Below are 18,515 nucleotides of genomic sequence, written 5' to 3' on the forward strand. Positions count from 1 at the left end.
TAGGTCGCCAGGCAGACCTTTGCTGTGGTGTCACAGACTCATCAAGGAGTTCCTCAAGGGACTCTTAAGGACTTTCCCTTCAGTAAAGCCTCTACCACCGGCTTGGGAGCTCAATGTGATGCTAACTAACCTCATGGGAGCGCCTTTCACACCTATGCATCAGATCCTGCTCAAGTTTCTCTCGTGGAAGACAGCTTTCCTCATGGCTATCACCTCAGCCAGGAGGGTTGGGGAGATTCAGGCCTTGTCTTGCAAGCAGCCTTACCTGTCTTTTCACGCTTCTAGGGTGGTATTGGGTACACAAACCACCTTCATGCCAAAGGTGCCTTCAGAATTCCACCTTAACGAGCCTTTGGTGTTACCAGTCTTCTTCACTAGTCCGTCGTTGCGGGTGGAAAGGGCTTTGCATTCACTGGACGTTGCTCGTGCTCTGAAGTTCTATATGGCAGGTACTAAGAATTTTCAGAAGATTTCTCAGTTGTTCGTCAAGTTGGACCTGTAAATCAAGGGGTGGCCATGTCGAAGGCTTCCATCTCCACGTGGCTCTCCGGCTGCATCATGCACTGTCATCGACTGGTTAGCAGGCCTCTGCCTGGCCGGCCAAGAGCCCATTCCTCCAGAGTCATTGCAGCAATGACAGCGTTTCTCTATGGTGTGGCCCTGCTCGACATATGCAGGGCTGCTACGTGGAGGTCCATGTACACCTTCACAAGGTTCTACTGCATCAACAGGGATTCCAGGGAGGAGTCCTGAGTCGGCCAACCTGTTTGTTTGAAGTGAGGCTGTTCCAGAGGTGAGTGTTTATTGATTCTGTTGAGCCTTGCCACCTCCCATGGTTGTGTAGTCGTTATTCATGAGTATGTGACTCCATGCCAGACACCATGCTGGAGAAGGTTTAAGTTGTTTACCTGTAACTATTGTTCCCCGGCATGGATTCACATGCCAATCCTCCCTCCGTCCCCTCTGTGGCTCTTCTTGGTTCATACTGCCACTTTACGTGCTTACAAATCTGAAGATGGCCTCCAAGGGTGAGCTTAGGGAGAGGACTGTCATTGGATGGGGGCAGTATGACTCAGAGTACAGTGATTGCTTTAGTGGAGAAATACAGTTTTAAAGTGAAAGTGAAACAGTTTTTTCTTTTACTGAAGATTCTGTAGTGATACACAAAATTGCAACCTTGCCAATCAGGGCTTTAGATGACAGCATTAGCCGCTGAAAGCCAATAGTGTATTCAAAGTATGTGCTAAAAATGCTGACAGTAGTACAGGCAGGGAGGGCCCCTAGCCATGTAGCTAATAGGTTTTTGGAGTGTTTGGAACATCATGGCACCTATATAGCGCTTAGATAGCCAGTCTTAAGCGCTATAAACACTAAGCTATGAGTGCATGCCTTTTAGAGCTTGCAGATGGGGTTAATACATCCCTGCTTCCCTTAGAATATTCAGCCTCACTAACGTTAGCCCTGGCTCCAAGCTAATCTTCCTTTTCTCTGGGAAGGTACTGATAAGACATTCCTCAGCCAGCGCAGATGGGAACAAGGGAGGGGGTAGGAGCGAGCAGGGAGCATCTCAGAGAGAGCTGGGTTTTTTCCATGAACCAGCCTCACAGAGAAAGTTCTGGAACTATGCGTCATGGTGACTGACAGCAAGAGATTATAAAGTATCCATGCACACATGGGATCAGGGGGAGATCGCCTGTGGACTTGATTCGTGTACAGTCAGGTGCCCGGAATTGGCTCTCACGGTGTCCTCCAGCCTTGTTTTTCTATGAGAAACCCAGGTCTCCCAGGGCTGAGATTAAGGGACGTAAGACTGTGTTTCTCTATGTTTATGTTTCTCTATATTTCTCTATGTTTCTCTATGTTTATCTAAGTTCCATGTTTCACTATATTTTGCATTGCTCTTTGTTTTATGCTTTGTAATATTCTCTAACTTGAATCCCAAATGTATATGAAATTCACTGCTTAGAATAAATATGCTAAAGCTTTGAGGGTGTCATTTGTCACTAGCATGAGATCACTGCTCAGCACAATAGAACCTGTATTTTGGGCCGAATTGGGTATTTTTGCTCTCAAAGGGCTGGCCCCGAGGAAGATTTTGCCCAATATCAAGACATTTGGTGGCAGCTTTGTGGGATTTGTGAAGAGCAGTGCCATGACATGACAAATGGTGTGAGAGAACACAGTGTAGAGTGGGGAGCAGGCTGTCGCATTTCCTTGATGGTCTCACTGCAGCTCTGAGACTTCAAAAGGCAGCAATGTTGTGTCGGTTTGCCGTGGCCGATAGCTTGTGTGGTTAAGACTCCCTTCAGTAAATCAGTCGTGACTGACTTATTGCATGGGATTGGTGCCAGGGAGTACAAGGCAATAAACGAGCGGGAAATGGCTTTGTTTAAAGCACTCCGATGAATGGTTAAGAAAGATGTATGCTCAATTAGAAAAAGAATTTTATCATGTGGTTTCCCAAGTTTAAAGTTGTAATTTGGAATGCATAGTGAGACGGAGCTCTCATCTCTATTCTGTCATGAGGGCAGGAAAAAAAAATAATAATTGCAGGGATTTGACATGCAAATTGTGAATAGTGATTTAACCATTGACTCAGCCCCAGTGTGCTAGCGAGTGGGGGCTGTAATGTTCGGAGGCGAAGGTTCGTCTTTTTTGATATATGCTTTTGAAGGGTTGGCATTCCTGAATAATGAGGAAGGGGAATGAGCCATGCTTAGGAGAATGAGTAACATCTGTGCTGAGAGCCTAAAGAGTTTTTTCTTTCTTTTGGCAACTGTAAAATTCCATGTGCTAATGGTGGCAAATTCTGTTTAAAGGAAACACACTAAAATGGTTATATTGCATTTTAGGCTGTGCCATGCTTATATTGGGTGAGAGACTCACTTAAAAGGAAAGTGAGTGAATGTTATTTGGATTTTCGATTTTTGTGTACTGATTTGAAATTGCAGAACCAGCTTGCAATGGTTGGGGGGAAAAACAATTTATATTTTTCTAAATTGCCCCTGGAGTATTTTTGACTGTCCCCATGCTATGCCATGGATTTGTGCTGTTGCCTTATAAGTGATGTATGCTTTGAAAATAGTGACCTGTTGACTGTGATACATGGGGAAAAATGTTGTTGACACATTAAACAGCCCACAAGCAATAGAGTGTGGGTTGTTCTTGCAGAAAAAAAAACGTGCAGGGAGCTGCACTAAATATGGCATTTTTATTTTTTAAATGCACTGAACTGAGTGGTTATAGTTTGGCAATGGTACAACAGAATGAAACATCTGTGTGTGATAAGATAGCACAAAGATTTAATGGGTTGTGAGTTCTCTTGAAAGATCGCACATTACAAGAAAAAAAAAGACGCTTTGACATTTTGCAAAATTACATGGAGTAGAAAAATGACAAGAAAAGTGCCGCTTTTGAAAAACAAGAGTCTTGCTGTGTGTGCAGAGCTTGTGCCTTGAAGCTGTCTTGGGCGAGGTGCGTGAAGGCAAACAAAAGCAGAAACAGTACAAGAAAGAGTTAATCTGGATGAATTGTCTGAAACGAGTGAAGCCGCCACAGTATAAGAGTTATAGGCAAAAGAGATAAGCTGCGTGGCGCTGCCAGGTGCACACGAAAGATAAACATGCCTGCATTCCTGAGGAAGGGGGAGCAAAAACAGAGAGCTGTTCAAAAAGTAAAGAATTTGCCCAGTAAACTGTGGTACGGAGCAAAGGCTTCATGCAGGATGGCAGACGGGCACATCACATCTGAACATTTACCTATGCATCTGTGAATGGGCCAAGAAAAGACAGCTGCCCATTCCAACAGACATTACTGTGCAAACCGCATTCCCATGTGATGTGATGTGAAGTGAAGTAAAGCGCTATTGCTGTGCAAGCTGCATTCCAATGCTCCATGTGATGTGAACTGAAGTAAAGCGCTGTGCACTGGAGAAGAAACCTCTAGGCGCTTTGAGAAGAGAAAATACACATCTGGCAAACTGCAAGCTACATTGCCAGGGGATGGAGTAACTGACAAAGACATTATGGCATTCCAGATGGAAGCAAAACTGACAAAAAGTGCTTAGCCGTTTTGCAAGAGACAACATGCAGAGCGGGGCTTTGAAGTACAACATGAACACTGCACATTAGCCATGATCCAGAAGCCACACGGCTTAGTGCAAGAATGAATGATTTGTTGAAGCAACAAAAGAAACTGACTCAGACTATCGCACTCAAAGGAGTGGTTCAAAAACAGCAAACGCCCTTTGAAAAAATGACAAGTGAAAAAACCAGAGACTTGAAAAGACACTGCTAAGAAAAGAAAGATAAATAAACAAAGCTGCTCGTACAACTGCAAGCGGTATTGGACTGAAAGACTTTACCTTTGAAAAATGGAGTGATGCCAGCAGGGCAACCTAAACCAAGATCATGGGACACTGGAAGCAAGTTGGCGCCTGGCATTTGTGATCGCTTTGGTGAAAAAGAAAAGCATTGTGCGACCTGGGTACTTACTATATGGCTTTGTAAAAGCACAGATCAGTCTGAGGTACCATTGACCAGCTATGATTGCATTGCACAAATGAGTTTGTGATTAGGCAGTTACACCCCGTATGGTTGAGTGTAAATAAGCCCCCAGAAACATGCAGAAAGGTGATAAATAATTGCAGTAGCAATGACAAAGTGTGTAGTTACCTGATGAGACTTTTTGAAGATGGGGGTGGTATTATGGGAAGGGGTGGATAACGCTGATATTGAAGTTTTGATGACATCCTAACATTTCTGTTTGTATTTTGCCTAGGCAAAGCACGACAAGACATTTCATAATATAGAGAGTGAATATGCAGTTTGTGGGTGACACTGATCAAAGAAGGGTCAGACGCATTCTCAGAGAAAGCGAGCCACTGCGACATGCTATTTCAACTTTAACGTGCCCTGCACCGCACTCAATGCTGTAACCTGCGAATAGTGTCCAACAGAGTAATAACTTTTGCTGAACTGGCACGGTGCAGACTTGGCTAATTATCAAGTATTTGATGCTACACATTTAAATGACATGTTTTGCCCTTTCTTGTTTAAAGGACTATGGACAATGAATTGTGGACTGTAACATCAGGCACCACATACAGCTGTGTGACACAGTAATTGAATGCTAACACATTGAAAAATGGTTTTTAAATGCACTGTTGAGATGAATCTGAAAAAACCAAATGGTTTTACTCTTCCAACTGAATGGCTTTAACCAGAGATGTTTTGTTTTTTGAAAAAAAAAAAAATATTCTACATTGCACGTAGGCAGGAGAATGATTTATGAACTGTTGGGGCAGCAGAATTATGCAAGCAGGAGTGTAATTAATTTTGAGATAAGATGAGTGCGCACATCAAAGTCACCTGTGCGTAGGTTAAGATTCTTAATTGAAGTAATGCTGCCAAGTGTATGAGCTATAATTTGAAATGGTAATCTTTGAAACACTGGATACTTTTACAGCCAGCTTAAGGCAGGTAAATGAAACCATGACTGACTTGATGTTTGATTTTATGACACAGAGTGTGACACGGTTTTTTGTTAAACCAACCAGTTTCATGTTTTTGTGGGGACAGCTGTCTCCAGCACACTAATGCAAAGAGTCACCTTTTGATTGTAAACATTTGGAATAATTCTTTGGAAAAGCGCTACAAATGAGTATCCACATGGAATTGCTAGTGTACTGGCCTGGCACATTGTCAGGCATCTTTTGTCACTGAATGGATACCATTTGTTTAATTTGTCTAATGTGATGTTTTTCTGACCAAGAACTGCAGCGAGTGTTCTCGCCAAGATTTAATGAACTATAACTTGACTAAATGAATTTTTTCCATGGTGTGATGAAACAGCCACTGCCGGATAGTAGTATGGTGTTTGTGGCTAAAGTTAATATTGTATATGGTAGATATCCCACTTGAAGAAGGGTATTCTCCAAGTCACAGAAGGTAGACACTGTGAACCTGTTAGATTTTCCAGTAGTAAGACAACATGTAAATTGTAGACTGGTAATGCACACCTTCATTATTACAGTGCTACACTTAGACATAGATTTATCATGAGGCAATGTTTCCTTAGTACTACCAAGCTGCTACAAATGGAGTCCATTTCTATGGCCCATCACTAGAGTGCGCGTAGCTAGGGAGCTAGATTCATTAATTGCAGGAGCTTTATATGCTTGTGACATAGAAACTGTGCACAATAAGCTAGCCACTATGGGTTCTGATGACAGCTCTGCTATAGAACTTCTGGCCTAGTGGGGCCCATTGATATGCCCAGCACTGCTACAAGTATTGACAGCCAATTGAAGATGACAGAATTTTAGACATGAAGACATTTTTGTCTGCCATAGGGCAGGTCAACAAGACTGCTAAATACACACAATGCATTGTATGGCAAACATTGTTAAATCAGCAGGTGTTGGCTTTTTACTGGGTGGGGGCAACCATCCTCCACACACTGGCACGCAGAGCTACAGTTACCAGCATACATATGGATTGAATTGCTTGCTTTTTGATTGCATGAATAACACATGCCATGCTTTGATGTAAATTAGTAGAATTGTTTTTATTTAGACAACCTGGTGCCCATGGGTTCACCTTGTTCACGAAATTAGATGGTTTCTGGTTGGGTTCCACCTACCTGGGGGAAGTGTCTAGTCACACAGCCCATAGTCACGCTTGAATGCCCTGGGATCAGGGGGAGGGTAGGCCCTTAGGGTGAAAGGCTGCCAGGTTTTAGAATTGGTAACCATACATAAATGCAATAGTGCATTGTAGATTAGACTACACTGGATTGCCTTGACATTTTAACTGCATGCTGCTTTTTAACTGACAATCAGTTATACAAAATTGATTTAGGTATTTTTGTGTAGGCCAGGTTTTGGCTAGAGTAAATGTCCATGTTCACTTGGCGTAGGTATTTTTGTGTAGGCCAGGTTCTGGCAAGGGTATATGTCACTGTTCACTTTGTGTACATTTTTGTTTAGGTAGTGTTTTACCTTGCATGCCACGCTAACTAACCGCTAGAAGATAGTTTGCTTAAACCTCTTGCAAAGCCCCTAGGTCTTTATCACTGCACTAAATACTATGTTGATAGGTATTAGTCAGCATTTGTCGCACAAACGTTGAATAGGGGTGGAATGTAGTGATACACGAAATTGCAACCTTGCCAATCAGGGCTTTAGATGACAGCATTAGCCGCTGAAAGCCAATAGTGTATTCAAAGTATGTGCTAAAAATGCTGACAGTAGTACAGGCAGGGAGGGCCCCTAGCCATGTAGCTAATAGGTTTTTGGAGTGTTTGGAACATCATGGCACCTATATAGCGCTTAGATAGCCAGTCTTAAGCGCTATAAACACTAAGCTATGAGTGCATGCCTTTTAGAGCTTGCAGATGGGGTTAATACATCCCTGCTTCCCTTAGAATATTCAGCCTCACTAACGTTAGCCCTGGCTCCAAGCTAATCTTCCTTTTCTCTGGGAAGGTACTGATAAGACATTCCTCAGCCAGCGCAGATGGGAACAAGGGAGGGGGTAGGAGCGAGCAGGGAGCATCTCAGAGAGAGCTGGGTTTTTTCCATGAACCAGCCTCACAGAGAAAGTTCTGGAACTATGCGTCATGGTGACTGACAGCAAGAGATTATAAAGTATCCATGCACACATGGGATCAGGGGGAGATCGCCTGTGGACTTGATTCGTGTACAGTCAGGTGCCCGGAATTGGCTCTCACGGTGTCCTCCAGCCTTGTTTTTCTATGAGAAACCCAGGTCTCCCAGGGCTGAGATTAAGGGACGTAAGACTGTGTTTCTCTATGTTTATGTTTCTCTATATTTCTCTATGTTTCTCTATGTTTATCTAAGTTCCATGTTTCACTATATTTTGCATTGCTCTTTGTTTTATGCTTTGTAATATTCTCTAACTTGAATCCCAAATGTATATGAAATTCACTGCTTAGAATAAATATGCTAAAGCTTTGAGGGTGTCATTTGTCACTAGCATGAGATCACTGCTCAGCACAATAGAACCTGTATTTTGGGCCGAATTGGGTATTTTTGCTCTCAAAGGGCTGGCCCCGAGGAAGATTTTGCCCAATATCAAGACAGATTCCCAGCCTGACGACAGGGAATATTCATGAGCATGTGAAACCATGCCAGGTCCATGCTGGAGAACAAGAGTTACAGGAAAGTAACTTAAATCCTTCTCATTATACTGTTGTTTTACTATGGACCAGTTAAGAGTCTTGTTATATTTTTTCTCAACTGTTACCCGCCCATGATTGGCACCAATCACTTGTTTTTAGGGTCTGATAAGCAGTCAAATACATTACTATTGTTCTATATTTCCAATCTATAACCTAATTTATCACAACTAATAAAAACCATGTGTCTTTCTCAACCAAATTAACTTCTTACACTCACATATTCATAACCCCAACCAAATGAGCACAACAAATTCTACAATCGTCTTTCTTAATTTCTCTAGTAAATGTTTCTCATCTCCATTTTACCCCATGTTTGCAGTGTGAAACGCATCCCTCCTATTGGCCTTGCCTCAGGAATCCTTATTTTAATACTCCATATTGGATTGTGACGCATTTACTTCTATCTCCTTGAGAATAGGTATTCGAGATAACTTCTTAAATCAATCCTGTTACGTTGTCCCTACTATATAAATCTACGCATGCAATACAATCCCTCCCCTTTTATTTGCCTCTTTCGATGCTATACTTATGTTTGTTGCTCAATTCGAGCCCTTCGGTATCAACACTTCCCCAATCTGCCACTTGGTCTTCAGTTCGCGGGACGCCCCATGGGACCATACAGGAATTTCTTCGAAAAGGCACCTGCCGACCGTCTCGATTTACACGTGTGATTCTTCCGCTCTCCACAGGAAACTTCGGCTAATGGTGGAAGACGTAAAAAATACGAGAGTCTGGATCTGAACCATCCACACCGCTGCCAAATGTGGAGCAGTACCTGGAGCGTTCGAAGTGCTGAATGGGATTACCACAATACATTATCTCAGGCCTAAATAACCAGACAGACTCAAAGAATATAGCAAAATACTACTTTATTATCAGTTCAATAAAGTAGGGAAACCTGGTGAACAAAGTGATTGCAGCTCATACACTCTCAATGGATTTCAGTTACACAAAATGTTTTATACCTCAATATGCATCAGCTACGATGTCATCCTATGTGGCTAACAGTACAAACCCACTGAGTGCAGGGATTGGCTAAGGGAAACATATACATAAAGAATGCTAGTAACATCATTGGATGCCTCATATCTGGTAAGCAGCCTTTAACCACCTCTAACTATATAAAAAATGGCAATAGCATTGAATAGGCTTCTGCAACAATGTATGGTCCACCATTACATAGGCCCTCATAACTGGTGGGCACTCTCTTACCAACCTTCAACATTCAGCTTGATAGCAGCACTTTAGCAACAAAACAAAATGAAACAAACCCCGGGTGCAAGGAAATAACATCAGACAACTATCTTTCTTATCTAATTAGCCTACCATGTCTCATCAGTTATGCCCTAAGCCACTCCTTCTTCTTTGTAGTTGACCTTGCCAACTGTTTTCTTCCTCTGACCTTGAAAGGGAGTGAAGGTACATTGCTATCTTTGTCTGGAGCCTTATGAATAGGCCTTCTTTTCCAGTCCTGAATCACGTCTGAGGAGACCATGATTTTGTCAATTTTGCACTTCCATTTAATATTATTTTATACAATTATATCAGGTGATATTGCTCTCCTTAGCCTCTGGGGACGTGGTTGCTCCGTTCTGGATGTGCTTTCTGCATCTTTATTTGAACGATACTTGGCACTCGCAATTGTTCACTCCTTTATCTAATGTAAGAGAAATAAGTCCTGCGTACATAGCTTATCCTCTTCGACTCCTTTCAAACCTTGCAGTTGCTTCTTACTGTGGCATCCTAGATTCTGGGCCAAGCAAATACCCCTTGTTCTTGCATGAAGCTGTATTCCAGTGCCTATCAGCTCTGAATCCTTGGTCTTTCTCCTCTCAAGCCTTCTTACTTACTTGTACACAATGTCGACATCCATTTTCTCAAATGGCTGCTTTACCCGCATTCTATTTCCTACTTTAGCAAGCTTCTACGTTGTCTTATGTACCTTGAGTTTCTGCGTATATACTTCTATTAGATGTCTTGTCACGTAATCCTATGGTTTTTCTTCATATTCGCATATGTTTACTTTGTCCCTTATATCACATGTCCATACATCGAGTTCAGTGCATCTACGTATCTTCTATTCTTCATGACTTCACTTCACATCTGTCAAACTTTACTTATAGTTCTTCTATGTCCAGTGGTGTCTGCAGGCTCATGTGGACCACATCAGGGCGGTGATAAATTTGATACGGTTTTCTGAGCGCATAACGTCTCTCATATCTCTGATGCAGTATTGGCATGATTCCAGGTGACATGCACAGTGTTTTCTTGCTGTTTTAATAGTATGACGGAGGTGAGGGGGTGGGCTCTATACATTACGTGTACAACTGCCTCTCTACATTTACTTTCGTAAGTCACCCGTTTTCTTATATATATTTTTCTGTTTCTTTTGTTTTGTCCCTGATATATGTCCCACCTTTTTACAGCCTTATAATCTGGCTCACCACTTGTTCTGATCTTTGTGCTATTGCACGGGCACTCTTCGTGGGAATTCCTTTGCCATTTGTAAATGTTCTGATAGAAACTGACATCCATTTTCTTCAAATAAATAAAAATCCAAATGTTCTGTAATTCGATTTCTGTTCTTTCTGTTTGTTTTCCTGAAATACATCACGTTGGAAAGACGCCAAATGGCATACACCACCATTGCTGCAGCACCGTTGGCAATGTCCTTCGGTATACACATTTCTCCATGTGGTAGCATGATTTTCTTGATGGCTTTCGTAAAGCAACATTCCTCACACTGGAAAGTGACCTCAAATCTTTGGTAGGCCCCAACTGCTTGTGATATTGGACTGAGATTACCCAGTTCTTATTAATGTTCTTGACTTTCATTGATTCAGTATTGAGTGTTATAATCACAATTCCCATTAGTTGTTTTTCTCTTATGTGTTATTCTAAAAGTGCCTCTCTGTTGTTATTAGCTGCACATTTTGTTTTCTTTTTTCCAAAGTTTAACAGGATACCCTCATGCTTGTAATTATAAGACAAGTACTCTATATGGTGTTTCAAAATATTCCTGACAGGTGTTAATCCACTGTAGACATAAATACTGCCCAAAGGGAAGGTTGTCCCATGTGGACTTGTGGTACCATGAATCATAAATAAGGAGGGAATTCTTGTCATTTGGTTTGTTAAATACCTGTGTTAACAGTTTACCATCTTTATGTCCAATCTTAAGATGTAGAAATGTCACTGTTTCTTTAGCCCCATCAAATGTAAAATGTAAATTTGGGTTCAGAGTATTAATCCACATGTGGAATTCTTTAGAATTATCTAAGGGACATGTTAGATCATAATAGCATTGTCTACATATTGTTTTTCAATTTTCAGATTTTCTCTAAACATTGATAGGTATTAGAATATATGTGGCCTTTGTCAAAGTTTTCTATATAGAGATCGTCAAAATTGGTGCAAAATGGCACCCATTGCGGTGTACATGATCTGTTTGTTGAATTAACCTTTAAATTGAAAATAATTCTCAGTCCATGCTTCCTGTTAACACTACAAGATGAACTCCATTGGTCCTTCCAAAAAACGATCTTCTGTAAACAATGTCTGTTCAATTATCCTTATAGTGTATAGCTGTGCGTCTGTGGAATCTTTGTGCGCAGGGGCTCCAAAGTTATGAACATGTTGTTTTCTGGATTGTATGCCATCCCTTCCACTGCACTAACATTTCATCAGGATAGCTACATACTTTTAAAGGATCATTAGCACCTAATTGACACTAGGCAGTTGGTCTCTCTGGTGGATTCAGTATATTTTTGTGGTTCTTCGGCAAATGTAGGAAATTGGTACTCTTGGTGGTTATATTATCATTATATATTTTCATAGCACAAACATAGCTCAGGAGCAGCGGCATAGGAACTAGATAGCCAAGGCCCTTCTTGTAATTGTTTTATCTTTCCCCTTATTGTACTTCCTGTTTCTGAAGGAATCTGCAGACAGGAGAAGGCCATTATCCTGATCTGATAGTAATCTATTACATTCTGTGATGTATTTTTCAGGATCCATAATTACAATTGCCCCTCTCGCCCCAGCCCCACACACCTTTTATTGGCAGGTTTCACAGTTGTTTAATATTTCTAAGTTGCTCTATGCAGGGTTATCCAACTCCTGACTTCAATGGCAGAAACATGTCAGATTTCCAGGATTATCCTCATTAATATTCATGCAGTAAATTTGCATTAAATGTATACACATTTTTTCTCGTAAATATTAAATAGGGATATCCTGATAACATGTCAGGATTGCGGTCCTCCAGGCCTGAAGTTGGAGAGCCCATGGTCTGCTATTCTTTGTGACTGGGATTATGGAAGCATACATGACTGTTGATGTCGTTTTTGTTTAGGTGACACATTACAGACCAGGTTTCAATAGGGGATCGTATTGTTTCTTCCACAGGCATCCAATGAATGTATAAAGGAACAGAGATACATGTATGTAGAGTCCTGATGAGTTACCATAACAATATTAAGGGCTCGAGGGAATCAATGCCATTTGCAGACTCAAAAAGTCTAAAGGAGTGTTTAAAGATTGTAAATTCTACAATGCCACATGTATCTTTCATTATACATAAAAGTTGTGGCATGAATTAGCATTGTAGCCACATATAGAGAGATAAGAGTATTAGGAGTCACAAGAAGTCATTAGAACATTCATGGTTAATTGTGAAGATGCAGTACAATGTAATCTGTATAGTGCATTGTCTCATATGTACATTTTGTATGTAAGTGCTTTTGAATCAAATAATGACTATTGTTCTACACCAGTAAGGAAAAATAATATCGGTGTCCGTTTTCTCGAAGGGTTATATTAACAAAGTGCTGCAGAGAGATTGCATATTTGCTTAATATGCATGTCTTTTGAGTTTGCTATTTAGTCCTGGTATACTTTCCCTGAGTGTATGTGGATTTAGATAAAACAGAGACAACCCGGGTCCCCTTTTACTCTATTCATTTAGAACTCAATTCAGTGGTTCTATTCTCTCAGATGTATACTCTTTCGGAAAGTGAGAAAGAGCCATTGAAGCATTATGTTCAGGAAAATCTCCAGAACAGATCAAGCGTTACACCTAGGCTGACAGTTGTGACATTATTGTTTTTGGGGTCATAAAAGATGGAAGAATTGTGCATATCTGAGGATTATTAGCGGTTGTGTATTGTGATTCTCTTTGATTGGTGATATTTTGCAATCTGTTATTTGGAGATAGATTTTTTACAAAGTTGGGTTTGTTTGGAGCGTATCGCTTGTTGTGAGTACGATCTGTTGATGAGTGAAAGGCTACAATTAGCATAACATTTGGCCAATATAAGCATCACATGATGCCCTTTGGGTTGTGTGATGACCCACTCATTTTTCAGAGGTCTCAGGGATCCATCTTTTCTGATGCTGTGAATCAGTTCCGGGTTTTCTAATTCAGTGACATTTTCCTCAACAGTGATCCAGTTTGTGGGGTATGGGTGGTTTATATAGTAACCAGTTACCAGCTCCCCCAGATAAGTGAGAATGTTTTTGAAAAGGAGAATTTTCAATATCTAAGATCTCTTCGATTCATTTATAAACTCCCTATTGACCCGAAGAAGGATTTCTCTGTTTTTCAATAACCTGATTCTCCCTTCATGAATGAAATGCAAACATTTTGCAGGTTTTTCAAGGTTTTAATCGAAAGGTTACCCACAACTATTCATGAAATGCTTCTATAATCGTTTCATCTTTGAAGGAGAACAGGATGAATGATTTAACACTGACTAAGGCCATAGAAGGCCTTTTGGATGTTAAAGACAGCTCTTACTACCAGCCCTATTTTGCACCATTATTGCACAGCTAGACGTTTGTAATCATAAGGCTATTGGCATGGTTCAAATGGAGGTACAAGAGGATGGTCAGATGGGAGATCTGAATTTTGTTTGATTTGTACAGTAATTGCTCCTTAAATGATGGAAAATTATTGGTCATGAAGGAAGCCTGTTAGGAAAGCAGACATTTCAGGATGAAATCAGGTTATCCATGTTGGAACAAGTTCATAGAAATCTTAATGTTTTGCAGCAGATTCTCTGCCGGGATAGCTACCGGGCCAAGTGAGTTTATTGTTTTTGCCCGGTATGAAAATCTGTTCCTTTACACAATAATATCAGGTGTTCCTGATTTTCGAGTTCTGTCAGAACAGGGACAGACATTAAGGGGCCGATTCATAGAAAAGTGCACATTGACCCCGCAAAGTCTGCGTGCAGAAAACGACTCTGTGAGTCCCTGCGCGCGTACATTTTTTTTTTTATACCATAGACGGTCTGAGAGTCCATTCCTCTTCTGTGGAGTTAAATGTTGACAGGATTAACCTGCTTTTGTCCCTAAGTCTTTTCAGTGACTCCAACAACTGGTTTGCCACTAGAGCACCCAAATCCTCATATAAGGAATTAGTAGGAGGGCAAATATTTTTCTAATAATTCATCAATTGCATCCACTGTGCTCGAGCCTGGAGTAAAATTAAACCCAGTTCATGTCTATACCATTTGGAATGGGTTTTTCCAGACCCAGAGGCTCCTTGGTATGCTATGGTATGGCATTGTCTATTTATATAGCGCCTATGCACAGGCAAGTGTTTCAAAGCGCTCAAGGAGGGTCGGAACATGGGGAAAAAACAGTCGCTCAGAGCCATTGAAATTCTGAGATGATAATAGTCTGCACAGGCAGAGTAAGTGCATAAAGATACACTTAACAGTTTGGGATTCTGCGGTTTTAAGAGTGCAATTAAAGGGTGAAGACAAGGGAGAACAGACAGACGATCTCCAGGCGCGGTACGTACAGTAAATACAGAACGTATGGATTGAGCAAGTGCACAGAGGGTCACAGGAGAGGGGCGTGAAGTGCACCCGGTCAGTTGACAGATCCTTCCAGACAGATCCTTGAATTATGTTTAGGTATGGGCCAAGGTCAAAAGTAGACATATCTAGGCTGTAAAGCATTGAGGGCTCCACCTTTGCTGAGTAATATTTAATTAGTGGGAGCAGGGAGAATTCACAAAGTTTGGAATTGATCATTTTCATCTGGGAGATGAAGGGCCTAGATTTCTCAATCAGAGTCGTCTTGGATACAGAAATAGATTGAGTGTTTGTTAAATTGTGCCCAAGTACCGAGTCCACGAGATCGTCTCCAGACTATCTTCCCCCACCTTTCAAAACATTACTTTAGGTTTCGTTTTGTTTGTGAAGAGAACCACCTTGGATTTTTTCCCCGTTGACAAGGAGGTTGTTGTTGATGGAATACTGGAAGAAAAGATATCACTTTCTCTGCAGGCCTAAGGGGGTTTTATAAAAAATAAAAGAAATCGTCAGCGAATGTCAATGAGTTTAACTTTACATGGCCCAGGTTGATAAGAAAAAGTTGTTACCTCTGTCCAAAGCTCCTCCAAGTCACTAAGGTAGACGTTAAAAAGTGTTGGTGCCAGGACGCAGACACTGTCTAAAGCCCACAAAGGTCTGTACTGGTCCCAGCACACAACCCTCTCTCGTCAACCCGACTTTAGTTCTTATGTTCTTATGTAGGTTTGCCATTAGTTGTACCAGTGGCGGAGGAACTGACCATTGTAGTAGTTTGTTCCATAGCAGTCATTGATATGCATAACACAAATAACATTTTCAGTTCCACAAATAAGTATAACATGCTTTTCCACATGAAGCAAGCACATATGCACCATTAGTTGTCAGTAACAAGTCTAAACACGGATGGCTAGTGGCTAGGGTGGCAGGTTGGGCGCTGTGGCAATAAGGGTGGGTCTTGTATCTCATGCCACATTCTGTCAAGCTGATTAAATTGAAGTGTCACACATCTTTCTGCGGAGATATCGGTCAAATAGCTCCAGTTACTCACACTTAATTTAAAATGTTAGAAAGCCAGCTGGAATGTTGCCAAAATATGTTTGTTGCCCCCAAATGAGCCCTTCACAAGTAATATCTCGGTATCGGTTGGAAAAAAAAGCAGAATGCACATTTGGTGCGCATTCGGTATGGTAACAAAGACCGAAAGGCCCAGAATACCGTACAAGGTGGGACCGAGGTTGCGGGGTGTCCCCTGCTCCCCTAGATTGGTATTATGGGCGCCAGAGGTTGCCGGGGTGTCCGCCTCATACATTAGACGCACAGTCGGGGACAAACAACCAAAATCCCAAAAGCGCGAGTTACAAAATGCGAACAAGTGGGCTTCGCAATTTTGTAACTTGAGCTTTTGGGATTCGATCTTTCAACGTAGACGATCCAATCTCTTTCTCTGTAAAGTTCTGATATGGAATAGTTTTCTGCATGAAGCGACATATTTGAACAGGCACTGATAATTAATTAGCAGTGGAATTACATCCAAAGGGGGCTCCTGTCAAGAACCCTGCTCTATGGCTACACTTCTCTATAAGCCCTCTGGGACAGGGTCTCCATCTGCCCTCCTGTATCAAATGATACTCTGAAACCAGTGTTACAGGTAAGTGCATTTCTTTGAATTCTCTGTTCTCATTTGCGAAGGCTTAGCTCCCCCAGAATAGTGAGACTTTCTTTTAACCAGAGCGGGACGTTCTCATAAAATGATGTGTACTGCCGCTCAGATACACTTAGCCACAGTCTTATTGCATGCTGTCTTTATTCCCGATGTTGAGGTTGTAGACATTGTAGGTGTTGGGGGGGGCTGGATGGCAGGGAAGAGATCTTGTAGAGAGTAATGGCTGATGGTGGCAGGAGATTGACTTCATAAGAACACGTGTACCCATGGATGTGCTGTTGTGTGGAGTGGTGGAGGCTTCTAGGTGCTCTAAGCCAGCGTGCAGAAATGAAGGGTTACCAGTGACGTGTTTGATTAATTAGGAACCTGCTGTGAGCGCACTTGTTCAGCACGTGTCAGACTTGCGTGTTTCTTTCTCGTCACCAGGAGATAGTGGACTGGTTCAACGCGATCAGAGCGGCTCGTTTCCATTACTTACAAGTGGCGTTTCCGGGGGCAAGTAACACCGATGTAAGTGCCATCTATGAGAGAAGAAAGTGGTCTGGACTGCTATGCACTGAAGTAGCTGCGGGCTGGGAAGCACTCGGGAGCACACCGTGGGGGGTGGGGGGGCTAAAGGGGTAAACTATTATGCTGGCACAAGGGTCACCTTTGTGCGTGCTAGAAAAGTAGATATTCCACATTTTAGAAACCTCACTAAATCCTGGCCGTGGGGGCTTCTGTGCGCCCGATTGCTTGCTAGCCTGCGAGTCATTTGTTAGTGTTGTATTATACCTCTCTGTGTTACATTGTCTCATTGTCTATTGCTGGCTGTAGAGATTCACTGTGTTTAAATAGTATGGGGGCTATTGGGTAAACCTTTTCAAATCAGGGCCTTTCTAAGAGGTTTGAGGAAGCTGAGGGGTTCAGGAACTTTTAAAACTGGTCTAGCCCACTTTTGCCGATCTACACTTTCAAAGCCTTCTAAAGTCGTTAAAATGAGTACCACTGAGTTGGGAAGCAAGGTAAGCTTACCAGCAGCCTTGTTTCCAGACCGCCACACAAGTCTGCCTGCCAGGGCCGTTACGCCTGGCAGGTCTGACCCTGCCAGGCGCAGTGGCCCCGGTAGGCAGAGTTGTTGTCATGGAAGCACCAGCACCGTTAGCAATGGTATCGGTGCTTCTGAGTCCCCATAACCGTGGAGTCCTATTGGACTCCACCCGGTTGAGGACCTACCGAATCACCCGCCTGACTTCCTGCTCCGCCGGGACTTGTAATGTCCAAGTGGCACCGGTAAATCAGGTGGCGGATCCGGTGTTCCGTGTACGGCAGCAACCCGCCGCTAGCACCGGCGGGTTACCGCCAAACTCGTCATGAGGCCCATAAACCCTGCACAGAAACACCACTTTGCAATTTCCCCACAGGGTTTCTGCTCCTTGTCATGAGTCCTCACCCAATTCAGAATCTGCAAGTTGGTACAAGTGGTTGAGTGTAACACCCCCTGTGAGCACATTATTCACTGTGCTATTGAAAGTGAGCCTGGTGCCTGATGTTCAGGTCGAGGTAGGCTTCTTTCCATCAAGGCACCCTTCCTTTACTTTAAGTCCCTCTCGAAGCCGTGGGTTGGTGGCATGTCCCCAGCTGGTTTGTACTTGCTGGCATTTATCAAATCATGACGACTGCCGCTCCAGAACCAGATACCCTAGTTGTTATGTGACAATGAGGCCCACTTTCGTAGAAACACCAGAAAAGCTGAAGTGAATTGTCTGATTAAAGTCTCTCATGTGATGAAGGCCTGCTCTGAACTCAAAGACCTACCCGGAACTACTTCCTTTTTAAAATCTATG

General features: G+C 42.3%; 1 protein-coding gene across 1 annotated transcript in view; it reads left to right on the forward strand.

Moving 5' to 3' along the window:
• The window catches only part of ADAP1 (ArfGAP with dual PH domains 1), a 1,143,511-nt gene that overhangs the window by 1,007,781 nt on the left and 117,215 nt on the right, over window positions 1–18,515 (forward strand). The window contains exon 7 of the mRNA XM_069647219.1: window positions 17,116–17,199. Coding sequence (XP_069503320.1) covers window positions 17,116–17,199 — 84 coding nt within the window. The remainder of the gene's footprint in view (window positions 1–17,115; window positions 17,200–18,515) is intronic.

This window comes from Ambystoma mexicanum, chromosome 2q, assembly GCF_040938575.1.
Source record: "Ambystoma mexicanum isolate Mex_15411 chromosome 2q, UKY_AmexF1_1, whole genome shotgun sequence".
In the NCBI taxonomy this organism is placed as follows: Eukaryota; Metazoa; Chordata; class Amphibia; order Caudata; family Ambystomatidae; genus Ambystoma; species Ambystoma mexicanum.